The following is a 23,283-nucleotide window of genomic DNA, read 5'->3' as shown; positions in this document are numbered from 1 at the left end:
GACCTCAGGAGCCAACAGAAAATTGTTTTTAGGCCACTCTGATAGGGAGCAGTATCATTTCCAAGCTCTGCTGGCCTTGCCTGGGTAGGTGACAAGTGCTCCCACCCAGCCTGGTGCTCTCAGTAGAGCAGTAAATGATCTGTGTGTCAGTTGTATTCCAGTGTTTCCTGCCTTTGCACATTTCCAGGGCCTCTCCTACCAACTGAGTGAGGAAGTTGCTGCCCGTTTCGGAGCAGGAAGGATATATGAGATTATTCCACTGATGGGCTACACATCATCAATGTCTAATGGGCTTCCTTCATGGGCAGGGGTTAAGGGTTAGGCAAAGGGGGGAAATTGAGTTTATCCTGCTCTACTGTCTCCTGGAATCATCAGAAAAAAACAGGGCTGGGACCTGGAAAGCCACAGCTGCTTTTCAGCTTCCTGATCCCCTCAGGATATTCAGCGATTCCTCTGTGTGGGGCAGAGAGGAAGAGACAGGAAAATGAAGCATTTTAAATCTTCTGTGTGCTGGCTCATTATCAGCCAGTTTTCCATTTATTTCATTTCCTTTTTCCTCTCCAGGCAACCTTTATGGTTCCTATTGGTAAGTCAAGGGTCTGTGTGACAAATCTTGCTGTAACATAATTTACACAGTGAATGTCACAGATGATGTGGGTGGGAGAAGGGGATGGAGAGTCTTTAGTCTATGATGCTTTCCCAGACCTTACAAATGGCTTGTTTAGTTCCACCTCAATAGCTGGGAAGCCACTTTTTCCTTCCAAACTGCTGTGTTTACACAATAAAGGTTCTTAGCAAAAGCTCTAGAGGAAGGGAGCTTAAGAGCTCCAGGATTCATCTGGTTGGAACTCACAAAAAAAAAAAAAAATTGGATTTCATTGGTTTTATGAAGTGCCAGGTTTTGACTGCAATATTCCAGGGGCTTGAAATCTCCCATTTCCCACTAGTGGTGGATATGGAAAGCAGGCCTGCCTGTGTTGTCATGAGTCATGTGTTGGTGATGTTCAAAATGGGGCCACTTCAGGTTTTGATAATAAATTCTGGCTTTAGGGAACATTTATGTGACTGAGAGGCAAGAGTTCACATTCCCCTTCTTACCCTACTTGGATCCTGTCGAGAGGCAATGGAGTGGGACCACAAATTGTCGATGGAAATCTCATGTCTAAAGTTTCTTGGGAAAATCAATTCCCTCCACCCCCAGCTGCTGGCAGCCTGGCTGGACAGATTTATTGTGATTTGAGGAAAGGGACAGGGAAAGAGATGTAAGAGACTGCAGGCTTCACTTTTCTTGGTCCCATGACTGAAAAATCAATGTCAGTGTTTCTCATGAGAGCTTCATGGGCCATTTGGCCTTTGTTTTTGGGAGGAAATAAAAACCATGTCCATCTCCTAGATACTGCTGGGTGTTTCTGAGCTGGCAGCTGTCCATACAGACTAGCCCCTCTGTAAAATGAACCCTAACAGAGTTGCTGATGGGATCAAATTATTAAAAGTCCTTCTTGCTTTAATTAGTAAGAACATCAGAATGCTGCTGGGGCACTCTGGGTGCCTGTGGGTAATCTCAGGCTGGTGAAACTGAGTGTGTTCATGGCAGCCCTGAGCTCCCCTTAGGCTTGTGCTGACAAACGATGTTTTATAGTCAAAACTGCTCCCATTTATCAGGAAAATAGGGGTGAGGTTCTTTAGAGCAGCTGGGAAATGTGCACTCCCTCAAGAGGACATGGTCATGCGAGCAGGGCCCCAGCTTTGCCTCTGCTGCTTTTGGGAGTGTTTGGCTGTGCTATGCAGCCCCTCTTCCCCCAGCTGCTTCTCTGCTCCTCAGCAGTGGCCAGATGAGCTGGAAGCCACGTCCTTTCCCCATCCCCAGTGCTACAGGGGCAGCTGCTGCCAGGAGAGCTGGGTTTGCCCCGAGCCCTTCGCCCGCCTCTCCTGTTGAGAACCATCTCAGCTCATGAGTGAAGTATGTGACCCCCTGGCACAGTGTCCCAGCAGAGCCAGGCTGCCCTGTGTCAGGGCAGGGAGCAGCACAGGGAGGAGGGTTTTGTGTCAAACAATGATATCATTGACAGGCTGGAGGGGGAGCAGGACAGCCATCAGCAGGAACCGGCTCAGGCCATCTGTACATGATGGCACCGAGCCACTCTCCCTTCCTCTCTTGTGCTCAACCTGGCTCCCAAGGCTTTCTGGGGAACAAATCCTGCCAAGAGCAGGCTGTCCCACCCTGGGCCTGGAGGCTGAGCTGGATCTTGGGGACTGACTGATCTTGCCGAAAGCTGGTCCCTGTTGGAAAGGTGTGAGGCTCCTCTGGAGCATCCCAAATGCTCGTGTGCAGCTTTCCCTGGCCCCAAACTGGCTGCAGCTGCTGTCCAGCCTTAGCAAAGGAGACTGCTCCCATCCCAAACCAGCTTTTTCTCTGACTTCATCAATTCTTCATGCTGATAACTCCTCTAATGAGAGGCTCTGTGCTGCCTTTTAGGAAGATGATGTGTGCTAGTGATCTGCCAGCTGCCTGACTGGATCTCAGAAGCCTTTCAGTGATGTTATTCTGCATCCAGATTTTTGCAGCTTCAGCGTGAGCTGCTGGAGAAGTGGTCACTGAACCATGAAATGTAACTGAGAAGAAAGAATCAAATTGTCCCATTTTTCCAGACTTTCCTTCTCCAGCAAGGAGGTGAACTCTGTGTTCTTCTGGAAACTTCCATCAGTGCTTTGCAGGACTGAGCTGCCCTGGAATCAGCTGTTCAGCCTGGCAGGGATGTTGTCCTGCTGTCTGTCCTGGATGATGGCAGAGAAGGTTTTGGGGTATGGGTGTTTCTCTGCTGTTTATCCAACAGCTGGTACACGTGAAAAAGAGAGTCAAGACTGGCCGATAACTCTGGTGTACTCTTGGTGACTAGAAGGTTTGTTTGCTGGTTATTTGCAGTTTGGTGGAAAACTTGGTGGTTGCTAAAGAAGTCATTTGGGCTCAAAATAAGACACCGAGAGTGTTGCAAGATGTTTTGTTGTTTTTCCTCTTTCCTCACTGCCCTCCCCACCACACCCTGTGCAATCCCCTGTGATAACCCTTTCTGCAAGAGCCCCAGGCCCTCCCTGCATTGAGGCTGGGGACTGTCTTCAAAATATTACTGTTCCAAGCTCAGAACAAGAAACTGGACTTTTCTTAGACACCCTGTGGTGTAGTGTAAGAATCAACTGGTGCAGAGAGGCTTGGAAGTTGCAGCATAGAGACGACACAGGCTTTCAGCTGTCCCTAAAAATTCAGGCAGAGCTCCTTGATCCACTCTAGGAAGGGGCTGGAGCCTGAGTGTGCAAGTGGGAAGGGATGTGCACGCCCCTTGGGCTGTGTGGCCTCATCCTGTGCCCTTGGCTCTGGTGCTGGGCAGGAATCACAGCTCTGAGGAGCCTCCTGGGCAGTGCTGAAGGGGAGATCAAGTGGCTATTCATGGCTAATGCTTTCCAAGAATAAAGGAGCAGGAGGAAAACACAAGCGTGCTTGTTTGGGGATGAAACAAGCAGGCTGTGCAAAGGCTCAGCTACTGGAAATCCACGGGCTGGTGTCTGGCTTTAACAGCCCAGGGCAGATGACACTGCTTCACTGGCTGCCCCTGACACAGACCAGATACCTGCCAGACCACTGCTCAAGGCAATTTCCTGCCAGTTAATGCAATCTGTTGATTAAATATTTGTTTCTTGCACCCTTGCTGAGCAAGCCGCTGCAGTCAGGGAGATGAAGGGAGTTATGTTCTACGGGATGTTGCTTATCTTGGGTTTACAGACCTGGGCCAGCTGAAGGCAGCAACTTCGCCTTCTGATCACTGACAGCATCTGGTGATAAGAATTAACACATCAGAAAGACACAGAATGAGCCTTTCTGGGCAGTGCTGAACTTTAAAAGTGGAGATGAAAGCTGCTGTTTTCCTGACATCACATGCTATCAAACACAGCCGTGGCACAGTTGTCTGTTGTTAAGCTGTGGGTACTGAGCAGTCTGAGCCTTTGGGTGCCAGGTGGGTGGAGCACTTTCAAACACTGATAAAAGGGTTTGTTTCCCTTTGTTTTGGTGTAATTTAATTCGATACCACAGGCACCCATTCCCTTTTTTAAACAGGGATGCTTTCAAGGTTGATAAGATCTGACTGACAGGTATCAAAAGCCAAGATGGAAAAATCTTTGTGTTTGCTTGTGATACAGCTTTCTTCATCCATCTTAAAGAAATCAGGCAAAGGAAAGAAAACTTCTTTTCCTATTTTCTAGCAGTTCAGTTCTAAAATCTGGTGCATGACATGTTTTAAACAAGGATGCAAAGGGATTGAGCTGCAGCTGCATCTGACGACCCATTGCCCAGGGTGCATGTGGCATCCTCATGGACGGCAAATGTGGCACTTTGGTGGCCTGACAGCACCCTGGGGTGGCTGCAGGAGTGTGTTCATGCTCTGTGATCTTTCTCCAGATTTTTTGCAAGACAAACTATTGTTTTTAAAAACTGCTTTAAACCTACATTTTATGGCTGCTGAGATGGACACAGGATATGACCTTCTTGGTTTGGCCCAGATTTGGACTTGCTTTACTTTTTACATCACTGTTTAGCAAATGCAGATGTTTAAAAAGAAGGAGAAGGCTGTTTCCTCTGGAACAAAATCAAAATGCTTTCTATTCAGTGCACAGGAGCTCCTTTTATAGACTTTTGGTCTGATGCTGGGTTGAAGACAGGAAGAATATTGTGTACATGGGAATGACATGAACAAATTCAAATTGGGGGAATCAGCATTTTCCTGCAATAAAGATGTGAACCAGCTTCTGGGCAGCAGTTGAGACACAGATAGAGATTGATTTATGATTGTACTCAGATTTGGGCAGTGGAGACAGTCTGGGTTTGAGCTGAGGACTCACACCAACACCCAGATGTGTCCTGAAGTGACCTGTGTTGTGTTTGCTATGCTGGACTTAGTGCTTTGAATTTAATCCCACTATATCTGGGGCATAATCTGGCAACAGAAAGAAACTTTGCACAGAGACTTGTACCCATGAAGGGTGAGTGATTGGGTTGGGATGCTGGGTCTTTAAAAGTCCTCATTTAAAAATTGAATTGCTCACTTGGAGCTGTTGGAACTGGATCTTGGTGCCTAATTGAACTCAGGGCCAGTCTCTCTGTTATTGTTTTAATTTAATAAATGGCTTGAAAGAGCACTTAGATGGCTTGTGGGGCCCTTCCAGGAGCAGATGTGCTTTGTGGGAGGTGCTCAGCTCCTGCCAGGGCAGCGGGGAGATGGAAGTGGCAAGGTCAGCTGTGCTCCCCCCTTCTGACCCTCTGCCCTCACAGCGTGCTCTGCACAGGTAGCACAGCCCATGGGGATGCTCCTGCCATGGATCCCAAGGCTCCTGGGCCACCAGGAGCTGCCCCTGCTCCCTGAAGGGAGGAGGGAGAGCAGAGTGCAGAGACAGCACAGCTGGTGTCCTGTGAATCCCTGTCTCTCACCTGCCCCCTCGGGTGGTTTCACACTACAGGTAAAAAAACACTGTCTGCCCCAAATCCACACCAGTGGTTCACAGCAGCAGGAATATTTACACTGACTTCAGAAAGAGCTGGATCTAGCTGATTTTCCAGCACCCCTAAGAAGCAGAAATCCAGGTCAAAAGAAAGGTCTTATCATCATGATTTTTAAATTTACTTTTCTTTCACCCCTTCCACTGTGCCTGCAGAAACCTCTTTGCACCAGGCTACACTGAGACCCACTACAACCAGACTGGCCAAGCCCAGAGCACCCCCCTGAGCCACACGGTGAGTGCAGAGATCCCTCCTGCCTGTGCCTGCATGGGACACCAGGCTGGGGCTTGGAGAAGCAGGTGAACCTCTTCCCTCTTCCTCCTGAGCCTTTTTGTTTTGTTTTGTTTTTTGAGGGCACAGATCCCCACAGCTTTAAGCTAAAGGGGAGGGCAGTCCAGCTTTCTGTTCTGGGAGGTTGCAGTGGGAAAGCTGCTCCATCCCCCAAAAATGGTAAAAACATCTTTCTGTTTTGCCTGAGCTCTCTTATGAGAGCCAAGGTCAGCTGCCAGCATTGCTCCCCTCTCTCTGGGTGCTGGGGAATTGTTTATTCCTCACACTGCTCACCCTCTTTCTTTTGTTTTGCCACCAGGTTCCCCACACCAGGAACCTTCCCAGCCTTTGGGGAACACAGCCCCTATAAGCCAGCTCCTGGTCCTAAAAACCCCCCAAATTACTGATCTCACACAGGCTTGGCTGGCTCTGCTGCAGCAGCACAAAGATGTGCATTGGCCACAAAGCAAAAATAAGAGATAAAATCCCCATGAGATCATCTTTCCTACTGCTGCCCCGGGGTGAGGGGAAGGGATATGATGAATGTGTTGGCATTTCTACCCCTTCTCCCAGCCAGAGGCGGCTTTTGTCACTGCCCACGGTGTCACCCTCTCTGGGGCTGAAGTCACATCCCTTGGGGGGTGACCCGGGGCCAGCTGCCATCGATGGGCACCTCCTGTGACAGGCAGGAAGGTTTGGGTCTGCCCCAGTGCTGCAGCCATCCGAGTCCTCTCCTTGGGGATTCAAACCTCCCGATTTTCGCTGGCAACAAGGAGCTGATGGATGCTCTGGCACACGAGCAGCTGAAAGGGCGAATTTCGCTGCGGAGTCACGGAGATGCAGCGGTGAAAATCAGCTGCCAAAAGCAGCCAGAAGGCAACAATTCCCGGAGCGTTGGCAGCGCCTAAATATAGCACATAGAGCCGTGTCCATCCTCTTTGTGCAGCTCCAACCCTGCCTCCCTCTGCCTTGCAGGAGCATTGCTTTTACCACGGCGTCGTGCGCGGCTGGGAGCGCTCCAGCGTCACGCTCAGCACCTGCCGGGGGCTGCGGTGAGTGCGGTGAGGTGCGGGAACCTGGGATGTCCCTGGGATGTCCTCGGGAATGTCCCTGGGATGTCCCCGGGATGCCTCTGCTCAGGTGTTGACAGCCCAGCCCTGCTCCCAGCAGCCTGGCTGCCCTGTGTCACTCCGAGTGGATGGACCAGCTCTCAAAAAGCATAAAAAGGGCCTAAAAAGAGGCACGCTGGGGAAAATGCAGGAATTGGGGTATCACTGGTAGCCATGGCCTCCCAAGCAGCTGCAGGACCCTTTCCCCTGTGTGCTGCCAGTGTGGACCGGTGCAATGACTGAGTTTAACTTGAGGCCACTGCAGCAAAACTCCTGTCAGTGGCTCGGGGCTGTGTCTGTCACAGTCAGGGACAGGGTTCACCGTGTCCCAGCCCAGAGCTCCATGCTTGTGCAGAAACCTTCTCCCAGCCTGTCACAGCTGGAAATCTTCTGTGTGTTTGGGGGCAAAGCCTTCAAGTCTGAGCTCCCTCCTGGGTTGGGAGCCCTGCTCTCTGCTCTGTCCCCAGACGATGCCAGAGCTGTGTGTGTGAAACCTTTATTTTGGGTTGTAATGGAGCCTTTGGCTGGAAAAGGGGGTCTGTATCCTCAGCCAGGAGTACATGAAGCAGTTTGTTGTGGCCAAGGAGCTACATTCATTTACACCACCTCAGAGTTTGTTTCCAAAACATCACACGGGCTTTGTTGACATTGGTGGTCATCTGCTCTGGAGCCCGGCTGGAAGCTGTGCTGGTGGGACTGGCTCCAGCCAGGAAACAGCCCCTGCCAAAACAAACCTGAGACATCTTGGTGAGTGCAGCACAGCCCAAAGGGCCCAGTGAGATAAACAGGACAGCGCAGCCACCTGTGGCTTGCAATAAATACTCCAAAAGCAAAAGCAGTCACGGGTGTGCCATGCTTCTGCCAGCCTGTGTTTTCCTGGGCTCTGCTTTCCAGCTCCAGAGGAGCAGAGATGTTCAGTGTGCCTGTTCAGAGGGTTCCTGCACCCCTGAGCTGTCAGTATCTGTTGGCAGCTCTTTGATATCTTTTTCTAACTGCTGGAGAGGCACAGGAGCTGAGCACACGTGGCTGTTCTCACTCTGAGCTGCACGCTGTGGGTGCCATCAAGCCACACATCTTCTAGAGGACATCACACACAGATTTCCATCTCTCCTGGCTGTTAGATGCTCATTGAGAAAACTAGAAACATCTCAGAATGTGCATGACCCAGAGAGAACTCTGCTTTTCCTGTTGATAAACAAAGTCTTTGCATTTTTCAGGACAGGTCTGTTAAAGGCAAATTTCTTCTATTGGTAGAAAAGCTTCCTCTGGCCCTAAAGAAAAAGCTGTGAGTTAAACTTCTCAGGTTGCAGCACATCCTCCAACAGCCCCTCAATGTCTGAGGCCCACTGAATGGATTTTAATATATGGAAGCTCAGGGATTTCCCCCTCTGAACTCAAAATATTACCACCATTTTTATTAATGAACTGACTGGCCTGGTAAGGATAAATGCCTTGCCAGAGTCAGATGAGAGCTCAGCAGCAGCAGAAGGATTTATCTCCAGTTGCTGTGATAGTAATTAACTTTCCCTTTTATTGCTTCCCGTTTCAACAGAGGACTTATCGTATTGAGCAGCAATTCCAGTTATATCTTGGAGCCAGATCCTGACAGCCCAAACCAGCACTTGATTTACAGGGTGGACAACCTGAGGCTGCAGAGAGGAGCCTGTGCCTACCAGGGCACTGGGCATGCAGCAGAAGATTGGCTCAGGGACTTCACAACTGTGATGAAATCACCAGGCCAGAGGGTGAGCAGGGCTCAGCCTGAGTCCAGGCATGATGCTCCAAATATCCCACTTGTTCCCAGCCCTGCTGTTCCCTAGGAGCATAGCTGAGAAAGTGAAATGGAGAACATTTAGGAGGGTTTGCAGCAAGCTGGTTGTGAAATACTGTCTCCAGCAGAAAAATAAATGAGTGTTGGGGGCTGTGGTGGGCTGTAGCTGTTCCTGCATCCAATATGGGAACAGAAGGTGGGTTGAGGACAGGCTTGTGGGCACTTGCTGTAGCTATTCTGACCTTGGTTGTCCTAAATCAATCACATTGGGAGGTCCCTGTGTGTGATGGGGTGGGGTGAATGGCCAGTGAGACACAAACTGGGAAAAATGACCTTTACCTGTGTTTTGTGAAGAATTTATTGGGGAATATTGGGGGATTAACCCAATAACCTGTGTGGCTGCTGCTGCAGGTAAAACGGGACACTCTGCAGGCTACAAAGTACGTGGAGCTGCTGCTCGTGGCTGATTATGCAGAGGTAAGAGGGATTTTTTGTACCCAGGGAGCATTGGGCACAGAACATCCCACCTGCAGCATCTCCTGGGGCAGGGAGGGCTGCTGGGGGTCAGCAAGTTTTCTCTTGCAATCCCGATGGTTCTCAGCAGACAGGGAGAGCTGTGCCTTGGTCACTTTTGTCCTGGCAGCCACCACTGCCCAGGGACAGATGCACATTTGGATGAGGGCTGAGGGTCAGTTCTGGTCTCCCAGGGTAGCAGTGGTCTGTTCTAGTTATGGCTGGGACAATTTGCCTTCAGAAGAGGGAAATTTCGGGGTTTCCAGGAGTGATGTGCTTCTAACTGCAGTACACTTAATCTCTAGAGAAGATAACCATGGTTATGCTCTGCTCTGAGCTGCTAGCAGATATATAAATATACATTTTTAAGGCTCCAGATCACAGGGTAGGTCTGGGAAAAGCTGAGTGAAGTCAGCAATCCCTCCCCCACCCCCAGCCTGGACAGCAGGCCAGACACACTGACAGTGCAAACCACACAGTGCTGTCCTGATTGTTTAATCTCCAGCACTGACGGGAGCCAGGCTGGTCCTATCCATAATTTACAGCTTGAAACTCCAGTGGGGAAAAAACCACACAGTGCTCTGGGCTATAATTTATTCTGAACAAAGCTAAAGAGGCAGAACCTATTTTGGTTTCTCTGTTAGGCAGCAGGACACCAGGGAAACTGAGAAAACACATAATACCCAGGAACTGCCATATGTTGTTCACCATTTGATCAGACAAACTGGGACAGAGTCTCACAGGGTTGTTGTTAACTGCCCTTTCTTTGCTGAGTCCCTCATTAGAGGAAAAGTCCTGGGTTTTTCATCTGTTAAACAAAAATATGAACATTTTGCCACTTTAACTCTTCAAACCAAACAGTTTGCTAAAATTAACTCTTTAATTGCCAGGTGGTTTAGTACAGGCAAATTAGTTGGATGAGTGAGATGTGGTGAGAGGTCCTTGACCTCAGACATGAAGTCCTGTTATCACACATTTTATCTGGCACTTTTGCCAGTTCTTTGTCAGCCCCTGGCTCTAGGGGCACTGATAAGTTTGGGTTGCTGCACTGTGCACAGTGATGGGGTGCCAGACAAGAATTCTGTACTCATATGTATAGGTGAGTTTAAAGTCAGATATGCAGTGCAGGGAGACTTCCCTTCATAGTTAGCTTCTTATTTCCAGAATAATGTGGCTCATTTTAACACATTTCAGGTTTTTGTAGTTGCCTTTGTGCTGCCTGACCTGTTCATTTTGTTCAGTTCCAGAAACATCACTTCAGCGTTGATGCAACGAGGCAAAAATTAGTGGAAGCTGCTAATTACGTAGATAAGGTGAGATTGGGTGTGTGTGATAGGAGGAAGGCAAAGCCCAGATCATGAAATATGAGAATTAATTGGACCAGAGGAAGGCTGGCTTTTTGGGAGAGAGAATAATATTTTGGAAGTTCTCCCCAGTGACTTAGGGAGAGCCTCTGCCAAACCATTGTGCTGTTCCAAATCCACAACAGGGTGAGGGGATCTTCATTCCTTCCCTTGGAGCCAGCATGAGCATCTTGTGTTTTACTACATCTCTGTAAACACTGTTACCTAAGTAATGACTTTTGAAAAGGGACTGAGGTATTCACTTGAAATGGTAGAAAACCTGGGAAGTAGAGCTGGAAGGAGCCTTCAGAAATCTCCCTGCAGTGGTATCTAGTACTGCTGAAGTAAAACTTCCTTGTTTTTCAGATCTACTTCCTTTCTGCTCTCCCTAAACTCCTTCCACCACTCCTCTCACCCCACTACCCATGAATGCTTCTCCTGTTTGTACTTGACATGGGCAGAAGATTATTTCCTTACTCTTTTCAGGAATTTTGAAATATTGGAAGATGAAATGCGTTGTCAGTCTCCAGTCTTTGTTTCTTCAGATTAAGTCTTTGCCATTCATTAAAAAATGGAAGCTCAGTGGCTCTATTTCAGTCAAGTTTAGATTTTTGGGTGGTTGCACATATCTGTCTGCAGAGCTCAGCACTAAGCTGAAATTAATTTCCAGATGAAGCATCTTCTCTGGACATGTGGATCTCTAGTAGCAATTAACAGCATATATTCAAGATTTAAAATACAGCAAAATAACTTTGTCATGTTCATTTTATCATCTCTTTTCTTTTCTGTGTCTTAGTTTTACAGGGCCTTGAATATCCGTATAGCTTTGGTGGGGCTGGAGATCTGGAATTATGGGGATAAATGTGATGTAACAGAGAATCCTTACTCCACCCTCAAGTCCTTTCTGGCCTGGAGCAGCAAAGAGAGGCTGCACAGAAAACACGATAATGCCCAACTAATCACGTAAGCTCATTTCTCCTGTTTATGACAAGTGGGTTGGGTGAGAAATCAGTTTTTACCACAATATCCTCCCAGCATTCAAGGTGGTTTTTGTGGAAAGCATTCACTCCTAACCCATCCCACTGACACACAGAGCCCTGGTGCTGGGAGCCAGCTGAGGATGGCCTGTGACTGATCCCTTCAGGGCCAGTACCTGGCCAGCAGTGCAGATGGCATTGGAAGAAAGACTTGTAGCAGCTCTCAGATCTCCTTACCTCTTCTGTGGAAATTCATCCACCAGGATGAGTCAGAGGGCCTGTAGGGTTGAAATGCAGAGATACAATGCCTTTTCCCTTGTTTGGTTGGTTTTTTTTTTTTTTCCTTTAACATTACTATATTTCCTTTCCATCTGGTCATGTCCTGAGCACAATATCCAGGGCTCTCATTTCAAAGATGTTGTCAGGGTGGTGCAAAATTCCAGCTCAGAGGCAGGAGCAGAGCATGGCTGCACCTTAGAGGTGTTACCTCCTACTCTCTCTCGTCCCCAAATCTCAAGCTGGCAAATATTAGGTTTATGGTAAATTAAGTATTCACAAACAATACTCAGCTAAGGATCCAGAAATAGTCTTTTCTGTGCTTGTTGCAAAGCTCAGCAGGAACACTTTTTGGAACCAAACCATTATAAAAAATAGGATTGTCTGGCTGGCCCATAAAGCAGAGTATCAGTCCAAGATAAACAGACCTTAAGGCTGTGTAGCTCTGCTGTGATGTCCTGCACTGGCAGACACTACAAAGACAATGATTCCCCCTGACATTGTATAAGGAGCTGTGCACTGCAGGGTGCATTTCTCTGTCTGCCTCCTCGAGTGCCTCAGTGCCATTTCATGCTTTTTCTGGGTTGATTTTAGGGGTGTGCCCTTCAAAGGTACCACAGTAGGCTTGGCTCCCGTGATGGCCATGTGCTCTGATTTCCAGTCAGGAGGAGTAAACATGGTAAGTAATCGCCAATACCCAGCATAAAGCTTCTTGCCAGCAGTGAATACATAGGGTAGGTGCCTCCTAAAGCCCAGGGAGAAAATATTCCCTGGGAAGTTCTCCACTCACCTGCTTATAGGCAGGAATACCTTTAGTAGATATTTTCTACATGTACTAAAGAGAAAACATCTCACCCCACTGACCCAGAGGAGCACAGGACAGGCACAGGTAAAATGCTGACGTGGCTCTTTGACCTTGCACAGGACCACTCTGATAATGCCATTGGTGTTGCTGCTACCATTGCCCACGAGATGGGACACAATTTTGGCATGAATCACGATTCTGCTGGCTGCTGTACCACCCCTGCAGCAGATGGGGGCTGCATCATGGCCTCTGCAACTGGGTGAGTTCATCTTGCATGGGCCCAGGAAGGAATGAAATGGGCTTTGTTACAAGAGTGGAGTAAGAACTAGAAATGTAGGGTGGAAGTGGGTTTGTTGCTGCCCGCTGGAGTCAGTGTTTATAGACAATAATTTGCTGGTCAAACCTGGGTCGTGGAGCAGTAGCAATTTGCTAATTCCCAAGGAACTGATTCCTGCCTGAGACTGGCATTAGGTAATGGCAGCATTTAAAAGTGAAGCTCTGAACTATCTGGCAAAAAATTTTTCTGTTCCCTTTTCTCAAGAATACTCCTTAGTTTCTGAGAGCCTGTTTTAACAGGAAAGAACTCTTTGAGAGAAAGGGGAAGCAAGCTCTAGAGCCCATAGGAATTCAAAATATGGTTTGGGATGAGGAAATAAAAATTTCTATCATTCAGTCACGAAACATGCCAGACAAACCCATATGCTTAAAACCACATCCACCATCTTCTCTTCCTCTATCTGAACAGATTTTCTTTTTTCTCATGGGCAACTTCTTTTATGTAAATCATTTCCTCCAAAATCATTTGGGTGAGAAGTGAAAGCACAGTGGCACGAAAGTAGAGCACACAACATCCACACACATGCACAGCCACACGTGGAGTGCACAGGCATTATAGCATAATAAATAAGAAATAATAATTCACGTGACGAAAAATATTCATGTTCTTCAAAATGAGGTGGTAGATAGGAGAAATGAAATATACTTTTTAGCAGTTAGGCTCACAGGCAGTTATTCACAGGCCGAGTGCTGGATTCTCAGGCTTGTTCAAGCAGTTAGGAATAAACCACAGCTCCAGTATTGAGGAGAGGTCAGCAATCACAGTCAAATGTAACAACATATTTTGGTTCTATAAAGTTTATTTTGTAAGGCCATTATTTTACTAAACCATCTTGCAGTGCAGTCTCACCTTGTCTTCAGTGTAGTGCAGGCACAGGAAATCACAATCTGCTTTAGCACAACTCCAAGAATTTCAGGGAGACTCCTCTGTCCTTTGGCACTTTTCAGGATTTGGATGTTCTTCTTTTTGCTTCTCTAAGCCATTGCCCAGACCTGCCTTCATGTTCTTCTGCCCTGTCTGTATTCAGGCACCCATTCCCCAAGGTGTTCAACCAGTGCAACAGACAAGAGCTGGAGAAGTATCTGCAGTCTGGTGGAGGGATGTGTCTCTCCAACATGCCAGACACCAAAAAAATGTATGGTGGAGGGAAATGTGGAAATGGCTACTTGGAAGAAGGAGAGGAGTGTGACTGTGGAGAGGTGGAGGTAAAAATTGTTCAGATCCAACTATCTTGGGTTTAGTGGGAAACATTTTTTTTTTTATTATGTATTTTGCAAATATGGTTATATGATCTGTAATTAGCTTTTCCTTGTACAGGAGACAAAAATGTCTTTCCTGTATGTAAATATAAATCAAGATTCTAAAATATTACATCTGACTTCACAGTGTGTGTGGTGCAATCCACTCCAGAACTCAGGGATGGTGTGGTCCAGGGCTGAACAGAGGTGATTAAAACTTCATTTAAAAAGGAGATGAAAAAGTGATTTTAGGTCACAGAATCACAGATTCATTTAGGTTGAAAAAGATCTCCTAGATCATCAAGTCCAACCTGTGACCCATCACCACCTTGGCAACTGAAACACAGAACTGAATGTCAAATCTAGTAATATCTTGAATACCTTCAGGGACAGTGACTCCACCACGTCCCTGGGCAGCCCATCCCAGTGCTTAACAACCCTTTCAGTGAAAAAACTCTTCCAGATGTTGCAGTTTAAAATATAGTATCACTTTACGTATGTCTCCACTCCTGTTAAGGATGGGACTTCTCTCAGCACTGCATCTCTCCTGCATTTCCACCCTTTGCCTCAGAAGAGAAAAGGGGGCTGGAACCAGCAGCCCAGACTCTCCAGATGTGATAAACACCAGCAGTTGTGTCCCATCAGAGGGTGGCAGTGCAGTGCTGGCATTCAGCTGGTGCTGGGCACATGAGACAGCGTGGGAGGGATTGTGTTCCTGTGTGTGTGAGAAGTCACCAGTGCCAGCCTCAGACCTGCCCTGTGAACTCTGCTGCACTCACTGTCTTCCAGGACTGCAGGAACCCCTGTTGTGACCCCAGGACCTGCTCCCTGAAACCTGGTGCTGAGTGTGCCCATGGCAGCTGCTGCCATCAGTGCAAGGTGGGGTCTCTGGGTTTCCTAAGGGGAGGGGGAATAACAGGGGTGCAAGTGTGAGTCTGAAAACTAGAGGGGGAAGGGGAAAAAACACAGCCAAGTACGGGGTTTAATTCCTCAACTGGTTTGAATTTTCTTTAGGCGCAACAGCCATGGGTGTAATCAAACTAGTGGGGTCCTTTCTCCTGGCTGATTAAATTGACTCCTGTGGTATCTTAACATGACCTGTGAATGCTGCTGGAGTGAAGTCACACTGCCTATCTTAAGCAGTGGGGAATAAATCAGAGCTGATCTTTCTCTCCATTTGCTCTAGAGGAAATTTAGACAGAGCTCTTGGAGCAAACACTTCCTCCAGGGATTAGGCTGGATGCTGTGTTTGCTCTGAACCCGCTTTTCTGAGGTGCAGCTGAATTCCTTCAGCTCAGGTGTTTGCTGAAGAACTGCTAGCAAAGAGTATAATTTTAAATCTCAGCTTTCCTTATAGTGACTGGTTAAAATGTGTTTCTGGGTTTGGAGCCAAAGATCTCAAATTTGACAACATATTAACTCAAAAATGAACATGGGCAAACATTTCTCTTAAGCTTTATGTTTGCACATGGACTGCATTCTCTTACTGACCTATCCTGAGCATGGGGAAAACAATTTCCAGAAATGCACCTGGACTCACTTGGAACAACCTCCCAGATGTAACTGTGAATGCCTTTTGTTCTCCACGTGTGTGGTGGACAAGAGAAGAATGAACTGAGTAAACTCGTGAGGGAGACATAAGTTATTCATCAGGAAAATGTCTCCAGCAGAAATGACAGGCAAACACAGAAACAAACTTCTCAGCCAGGGAAGGTTTTGAGACCAGATTACACAAACATCTGTCAGAAATGGCTCAGGTAAATTGGATCCTACCCTAGGGTACAGTGAGATGGATCAGGGTCCCCATGAGGTCTGGCAGCCTTACATTCTGTGCATGATCTCATTGCCACCCGGGGAAGGGATCCAGTCAGCAGTTTTATTCTACACAGTTGACCCAGTTAATGAAGTCCCAGAGCACGAGTCACTGCTGACCTCAAAAATCAAGACAAGGAGGACAAAGTGACACACACCAAGTTCTGTCTTATCTACAGACATGAAACCACAGAGGAGCCAAGTAATAATTCTGGATTTTTTTCTTCACTGTCTCTTTTTAGCTGATGTCCCCAGGAACCCTCTGCAGGGAGAAGTCAGGGCACTGTGACCTCCCAGAGTATTGCACAGGCGAGTCTCCATTCTGCCCCCTCAACTCCTACCAGATCGATGGGGCTCCCTGTGATGGAGGAAAGGCCTATTGCTACAGTGGCATGTGCCTCACCTACAGGGACCAGTGTGTGCAGCTCTGGGGGCCTGGTAAGGACACTGCTTGCAGCAAAACATGCTGGCCTTTGAGCCAGAAAATGTTTTACTCCTGATACTCCTCACCCCGCTGCTCCTCGCCCTGTGCAAGGCAGGAGTGCCTTCTTCCATACCTGCTGTCAGCAGAGTCTGAGGAGCCTTTTCTCCTGCCTTACTCACGTGGAGGAGGCAGCAAAAAAATTTCCCATGCTCCAACTATTCCACGAAAAAGGACAAGTGAGTGGTTGGCATGGGGTGAGATGGAGCAGCCACTTGAGTCTCTCCCGTGCAGGGGCACGGCCAGCACCAGATGCCTGCTTTGAGAAGGTCAATGCTGCAGGAGACATCTATGGGAACTGTGGGAAGGACATCTATGGCAACTACAGGAAGTGTGACCTCAGGTACAGAGCAGAGTGGCAGCCCAGAGTTGCCCACTGGAGAAGAAGGTTTTATATGTTCCAAAATGATGGGCCAGCAGATAAAACTGATGCATGCGTTGGTTCACTCCCTCCCTCTCTGCCTCCTGGGAAAGCAGCTGCCTGCTGGTGGGACTTGGAGCCTTTACAGCTGAAGCTTTCAGTTCACCATTTTCAAACATCTAGTTGATATTCTTCCAAAGCAACAGAAAAGTTGGGGTTTTTTTTGTTTTTTAATCTCTAAGATAAAGGTAGCTTTCTAATCAAGAGAAAAAATTCTTAGTCTTACTTCTGATTTTGTTGAGGTTGGCCATCCATGGGAGACAACCCCTATCCGTGGGGACTGTGGGGTGGTCCCAGCAGTATCCCTCAGACACTATTCTTGGGATAATTCCTGGGAGGTGCCTGCTCATTTAACAATGACTCAGCCCTGCTGCTTTAATCTACATTTAGGCCAGGAATAATGACTTTAGCCTTTCTTTTGAAATCAGAGATGCTAAATGTGGGAAGATCCAGTGCCAGAGCTCTGCTTTCAAGCCCCTGCAGCCCAACGCAGTGGCCATAGACACCACTGTGAACACACAGAGGTGCCGAGGCACCCACGTCTACAGATCTGACAGTGAGGAGAAGGAGATGATGGACCCTGGCTTGGTGCTGACAGGAACAAAGTGTGGGAGCCATCATGTAGGTACAGTTCTGCCTGGAGTGGCTTGGGGGAGGTTCAGAGCATCACTTTTCCACCCAGAATGTGCTTTGTGGTTATCAAGCTATTAATTTTTTATGTCTAATGCGTTTCTAGGGGGTTTCTGCATTTGCTAGAAAAATAATTCATTAGAGGCTTCGAAGAACACACACCAAAGGCTTTATGTCTTTGCCAAGTTCAGGGCCAATGCTGAATCTGGCATTTGCTAGCTGGTTGAAGTTGTCTCACTTAAAGATGAGACACAGTTGGAAACCAAGAGATGTGAGAGCTCCTTCAGGGGCCTGCCACGTGGGCATGGGCATTGCCAGCTGAGCTCCCACTTTTCTCTGATGCACATTAGCTGGGGTTTGGGGTGGTGATTAACTGTTTGCTTGGGAACCAGGTTAACTTCATTTCCTGTTGTTCTGCCCAGGGAATTAATTAGTTGTATTTCCAAGGTGTCTGGAACCTGCAAGTCAGAAAAATAGCACAAGGCAGTGACATGGTAGGCAACTCAGAGAGATAACACTGGGGGTTTGGGTGTTTTCTGTGCAGGTTTGCTTTGAGGGGCGCTGCCAGAACATGTCCATCATCTTTGATTCTGAGAGCTGTAACAAGAAGTGCCATGGGCATGGAGTAAGTGTCTTCTTTTTAATTTCCATTCCAGGCTGAGGCAGGATGGACTTCCATTCTTCTGTGGCTGCTTGTTCAGCTCTGTTCTGACACCTTCGTTAGATTTGGTCTGGATTTTGGCTTCTTTGCTATCAATTTGCATATTTCTTTCCTGTTTGATGCATTTTCTGGCCCATGAATGCCCTTTTGACATAGGATTTAAGGAGGTCTGTTGGAGGGATATGAATTGCAATAAATGAAAAACAAGGAGTAATCTTAAAGAAAAAAATCCTGGGCCCAGTTTAGATTGAATTAAAAGTATCAGACTTACTAAAGAAAAAACATAGCAAAAAGTCACATTAGGGCAGTTTAACCCAAATTGCTTTAAGATAAAGCCCCCAGGGGATGGAAAGAAAAGACAAATGCCAATGGGTCAAGCTCTAAAGCCTAAAAAATAAGAAATCTTGACTTGATGAAAGGGAAAACTCATGTCTTTCAGTTTAGAGATAAGAGAAAGGCATTTCTAAATACTGTTTTTTCTGCTGAGTTCAGGTTATTGGCACTTCAGCTGAAGAACCCTTGTCTGTTGGAGAAAGAGAGAATTTCTGAGGCAGTAAAAGCCACTTCTACTCCCTGAAGGAAAGAGTTTCCAGGCACTCAGCTGCCATTGGAGTGTTTAATTCAGCAAGGGCTTAGTTGGTTTTCACTCACAGGTTTCTTAGTAGCTTCCACTCGAATCTCTGAATCTTCCCACTCCAGGTGTGCAACAACAACAAGAACTGCCACTGTGACCCAGGGTGGGCCCCCCCGTTCTGCAACAAGGAGGGGACAGGAGGAAGCTTGGACAGTGGTCCCCCTCTGCCTGAAGGTGAGAGGGACCAGCTCTGCTACGGGGCCACTTCAGAAGGACTCAAGTTGGTTGGGAGCAGAGAGTTTTCCATTTAACAAACTCTGCTTTCTCACCCTCAGGCTCTTCAGTGATGGTCATAGCTCTGGCAATCCTGGCTCCCATCCTCTTTCTCAAAGGAATCTTGTTTTTATTGTATTATCTGAAATGCTGGAGTAAATTCACCATCTGTTCTCTAAAGAAGACACCTCAGTTCAGGTAAGTTCTCTGTGCTGTGCTTTGTCTTCTTGTCCCCCCTCTTCTGCCAGGACAGAAGAGACATTGCAAATGCTGTGAGGAATGTCACTAAATTGATTTGTTGGTACAGTCACTATTGGCTTCTCATTTTTTCACTCCAGTGAAGATAAAATAGTAAACACAGGAAAATAAAGGAGAAAACATATCAAGACATTAACAATCTTTCCTTTCTCTCGTTGTCAGTGATGCCTCTGGAACTGGGCATGCAAACCCTGCCTTCAAGCTGAGAACCCCCCAGCAGCAGAGGAAGGTAAGGGCAGGGTCCTCTTCCACCTGCAGAGCAGCTGCAGCTGCCCCAAGGGTGTGGGATGTGGTTTCTCCTTACATTTGAGTTAGGGAGTGGTTTTAGCAAAGGATGGGAAAAGGAGGTAGACAACACCCGTGGCTGCAAGTCAGTGTTAGCTGAGTGTAGCACCTGTTCCTAGTGATTTCCTCAAAGGAAGGAGCTGGGATTTCACCAGACCTGTGTGGCTGCTTGTGTCTCCTGCTGGATCCTCTGTTGTCACATCGCCCAACTCAAAACAGGAGAGACACCCTGGGTTTATTTATCAGTGTCACACTGATGCCTGGATTACTCTACTCTCTGGATTTCCATTTCTGCCTCATGATCCCAAGTTGTCCCAGTCCATCTAACCAGCACCTACTAGACATACACAGCACAAACTGGTGCTGCAGGCAATATTTTCTACTCTGTGGCTCACAAACCTCACGCAGATCCTCAGAAGTGGATCTACGCAATTAGTATAAAGGGTGGTTTGAAGAGGAAATACATGAGGACTTGTGGCTCTTCTGCACAGGTGATTGGCTTCCCTGAAATCCCACCCAAACCTCCTTCTCAGCAAGCTCCAGGGCTCCAGATGAAGAGGCAGCAGCCAGGCACCTTCCCTGGCAGCCAGAGCTGCAGGGTGGGACAGCCCGTGGGACCAGCGCTTCCGAAGGACATTCCCCGGAGGACACCTCCGAGCAGGCCAGCCCCTCCTGCTCCCAAACCTCCAACCTCTCAGGTATGGAGTCCTGCTGCTGCCCTGTAGATGGCTGTTTGATGGGAGGTCTCTTCTGGTGAAGCCTCTGGCCCTGGGGGAACTGTTAATCTTCACCCAGCCTGACCCCATCTCATGTGAGCGTCCTCTCCATGAGCTTATTTGGAGGGTTAAAAGGAAAGATTTATTTCTTTTGCTGGCAGCTCTGTTCTAAACTCACTATGGACCCCGCATTCTTATTGGAAAGACGGTAAATCATTCAGACAGACTTAAACCCATTTTGCAAAATAATATTATTATATTGGGGCCCTCAGAGAAGCAAAGGGCTCAGTTGCAGCAGGTAGCAGGAGGCTCCCAGGAAGTCTCTCTCTGAAGGACATAGAGGAAAACAAACCTTATGGAGGAAAATCTCAGTTGAATGGGGTTTTTTTTCTAGCTCCATTGTTCCTTGAACACCCAGCACTTCAGCAGGAAAACAAACTAAAACAAAAGCAGGAAGCTGAGTGTTGTCAGTAAGGAATAGGTATTCTTCCCAGCTGCTTGTTGACAAGTTCCTTGTGATCTCCTTTGTGTTCCCTCCCCAACACATCCAGTCTCTTTATCTCAGTCAGGTTTATGAGATGGAACACTTTCCATAGGATTTCCACAAGAAACCTTGCTGTTTCTGGCTTAGTGGAGAGCCACGAGTTGGGGAAGACAAAGGGGAAATAATTAATGTCACTTTTTGCTAGTTGCAGTCTCCTTCCTAGATGTTTGCAGCATCTGCCAGATTTGCTCTCTTGCTATTCCTATAGGAGCTCTTCAGACTTGGCAGTCAGTGGAATTTAGTCTGCCTTGTCCTTCCTGGAGTCACAGGGCAAGATCCTTGGAGAGCAATAGATCCCCAACCCATCAAGCATTGCATTTATGCACATTCTGAGGAGACTGCAGGGGTTTTGGGTGCCCTCCAAGTCGTGAGTGCAGCTGTGTTTGTTAAATCAACACCTGTAAGGCAGCAGCTTAGCACAGAGCAACAACAGGCAATTGGCTCTTGTGGGGGTAACTTCACCCCCTGGGACAAGCTTTCCACTGAAATTCATTAGATGAATGGAAAATATAATGCTCTGAGCATCCTATTAGGGCCAGCTGTGTGCACAAACAAATAATGACTGCTTGTGTGTGTTTGTATGGGCACAAGAGCATGCACATGTGTAGTGTTTACAGGCATTGTATAGCAAACAAGCAATGAGTGTGTCTGTGTGTGGAACTTGCTTCCAGCCATGAAGTGCATCAGTTAATGGGGCTAATTAAAGAGGCTCTGGAACACAGGTTACCTCTTAGTTCCAAAACTTAAGGCTTAAATTCAAAACTATCTCTTTTTTCTGTAGGATATTTCAAGGCCCCGGCCACCCCAGAGAGCTCTGCCAGCAAATCCCATCCCATCCAGGTGCAGGGGCTGGCAGGGGAGCAGCCCTGCTGTCCCACTGCCTCCTGGGCACAGCAGAGCCCCAGGACACCTCCAGCCTGTGGCAGAGGTAGGCACTGAGAGGGGTGGAGGGAAGCACCACTCACCCCTGGGGAATAAAAGCACCCTGAAGGGAATATCAGCCTGCAAAACACCTTTGTGCACATCCCAGGTGGGTGGAGACGGAGAGGCTCTGGGTTGGTCACATCTATAGCAGGGATCGCTGTTTTAATCTGTTTCATATTAAGAATTTATTGAGTTGAGCAAAACTCAGTGAGTTCAGTCCTCCACATCCCTGAACATTTCTTCAAGTGCATTTGTGAGAGTGGGGCACAGCAATGGGGTCAGGGGCTGTGGGACCCAGAAGTGTTAGTGAAGAGCAGCAAAACATGAAGATTCACACAAGACTTGAAGATGCCAGTAAAGAACAAAAATTCTTTCCAGCCTCTCTAGCTGTAGCTAAGGAGATGCTTTTTCTGCAGGGTGTGTTTCACAAAAATCATTCTGAATACAGGCACTTAATAAGGGATTTTTAGGCACTGAGTGCAGTGCTCTGCGAAGTGGGCCTTTTAACACAAAACATCTCCACACTGCAGAGTTATGTTTCCTTCCTGCAATATACTGGAGGCCAGCTGTGGAAAATGGAGAAAACTGCAGGAGCTTCCTTGTGGGAGAGCTCCCGTGTGCTGCATTGGGTTGTGAGTGCAGACAGGCTGACATCAGCTCCAGGAGAGGGCAAGGATGGTGTTCCTTCTTCCATCAGTGCTCACTCCTTTTCCCCTTTTTCCATCTCACCCAGAATGCAGGTGCCTGGACAGCTGGAGCAGTGAACAACTTGAAAGTGGGACAGCCAGGCTCCCGTGGGCATTCCTGAGGCAGCAGCCTGTTCCTGCCTGGCTCTGGCCTTCACAGGGCACTGGATGGCCTTCATCACGCAGGACCACACTCACACCCTCACTGCCAGGGCAGTGGCTCAGTTCCTCTCCTCCTGCCCCACCGTTCCCTCTGGGACTCCCCAGGCTGCAGCCAGGGGTGGCAGGGCTGCCCCAGGTACACGCCAGGCTCAGCTGGACCCTCTCTGCCTTTTCCACGTCAGGATGACTTGTTTATACGGTATTTAAATATTGTTGTGCAATATCCTGGGCAGGGATGGGGTGACGGGGGCTTCACGTGTTTTTAATCAGTTATTTAAGTGTTACCAGGGGGAACAAGCTGTGAGTGCAGGTGCTGGCCCTGATGGGCTTTCATGTGAGCCCTGTTGGCTTCCTCAGCCCCCCCATGCAGCTGCAGGAGCATTTTGGTGCTATAAGAACCCACTGCCTCTGGGGAGAGCAGAAGGCAGCTGGTGATAACATTCTTCAGTTTATTCTCTGTTTACAGGGGGTGGCAAGTGGGGCCCCAACAGGGAGCCAACCGTGGAAATATAATTTGTGGGGCCACTGTGGATTTTGATCAGCTTTAGCAGAGGGGATTAATTGTTTTCCCCCATATGGAATATATGGAATTGTTTTCCATAAACCTCTTCAGCAGGAGCGTTGCAACCCTTCTGTCCTCCGGCACTCACTTGTCTTCCCTTGGTGCTGTAA

The 23,283-nt window shown here is 47.8% G+C and overlaps 1 protein-coding gene across 1 annotated transcript in view; it reads left to right on the top strand.

Moving 5' to 3' along the window:
* Positions 1-23,187, top strand: part of ADAM19 (ADAM metallopeptidase domain 19) — a 30,534-nt gene extending 7,347 nt beyond the window's left edge. The window contains exons 4-23 of the mRNA XM_066329246.1: positions 5,701-5,779; positions 6,791-6,867; positions 8,477-8,669; positions 9,107-9,172; positions 10,450-10,521; positions 11,348-11,514; positions 12,399-12,483; positions 12,729-12,868; positions 13,974-14,151; positions 14,974-15,063; positions 16,239-16,434; positions 16,712-16,820; positions 17,327-17,519; positions 18,073-18,153; positions 18,889-18,997; positions 19,099-19,234; positions 19,457-19,523; positions 20,071-20,277; positions 21,621-21,767; positions 22,497-23,187. Of these exons, the coding sequence (XP_066185343.1) occupies positions 5,701-5,779; positions 6,791-6,867; positions 8,477-8,669; positions 9,107-9,172; positions 10,450-10,521; positions 11,348-11,514; positions 12,399-12,483; positions 12,729-12,868; positions 13,974-14,151; positions 14,974-15,063; positions 16,239-16,434; positions 16,712-16,820; positions 17,327-17,519; positions 18,073-18,153; positions 18,889-18,997; positions 19,099-19,234; positions 19,457-19,523; positions 20,071-20,277; positions 21,621-21,767; positions 22,497-22,571 (2,467 nt within the window). The 3' untranslated portion in view covers positions 22,572-23,187. The remainder of the gene's footprint in view (positions 1-5,700; positions 5,780-6,790; positions 6,868-8,476; positions 8,670-9,106; positions 9,173-10,449; positions 10,522-11,347; positions 11,515-12,398; positions 12,484-12,728; positions 12,869-13,973; positions 14,152-14,973; positions 15,064-16,238; positions 16,435-16,711; positions 16,821-17,326; positions 17,520-18,072; positions 18,154-18,888; positions 18,998-19,098; positions 19,235-19,456; positions 19,524-20,070; positions 20,278-21,620; positions 21,768-22,496) is intronic.
* The last annotated feature ends 96 nt before the right edge of the window (positions 23,188-23,283 follow it).

The sequence above is a fragment of the Sylvia atricapilla genome, chromosome 14 (assembly GCF_009819655.1).
Source record: "Sylvia atricapilla isolate bSylAtr1 chromosome 14, bSylAtr1.pri, whole genome shotgun sequence".
In the NCBI taxonomy this organism is placed as follows: domain Eukaryota; kingdom Metazoa; phylum Chordata; class Aves; order Passeriformes; family Sylviidae; genus Sylvia; species Sylvia atricapilla.
This window is presented reverse-complemented; position numbering and strand designations above follow the sequence as displayed.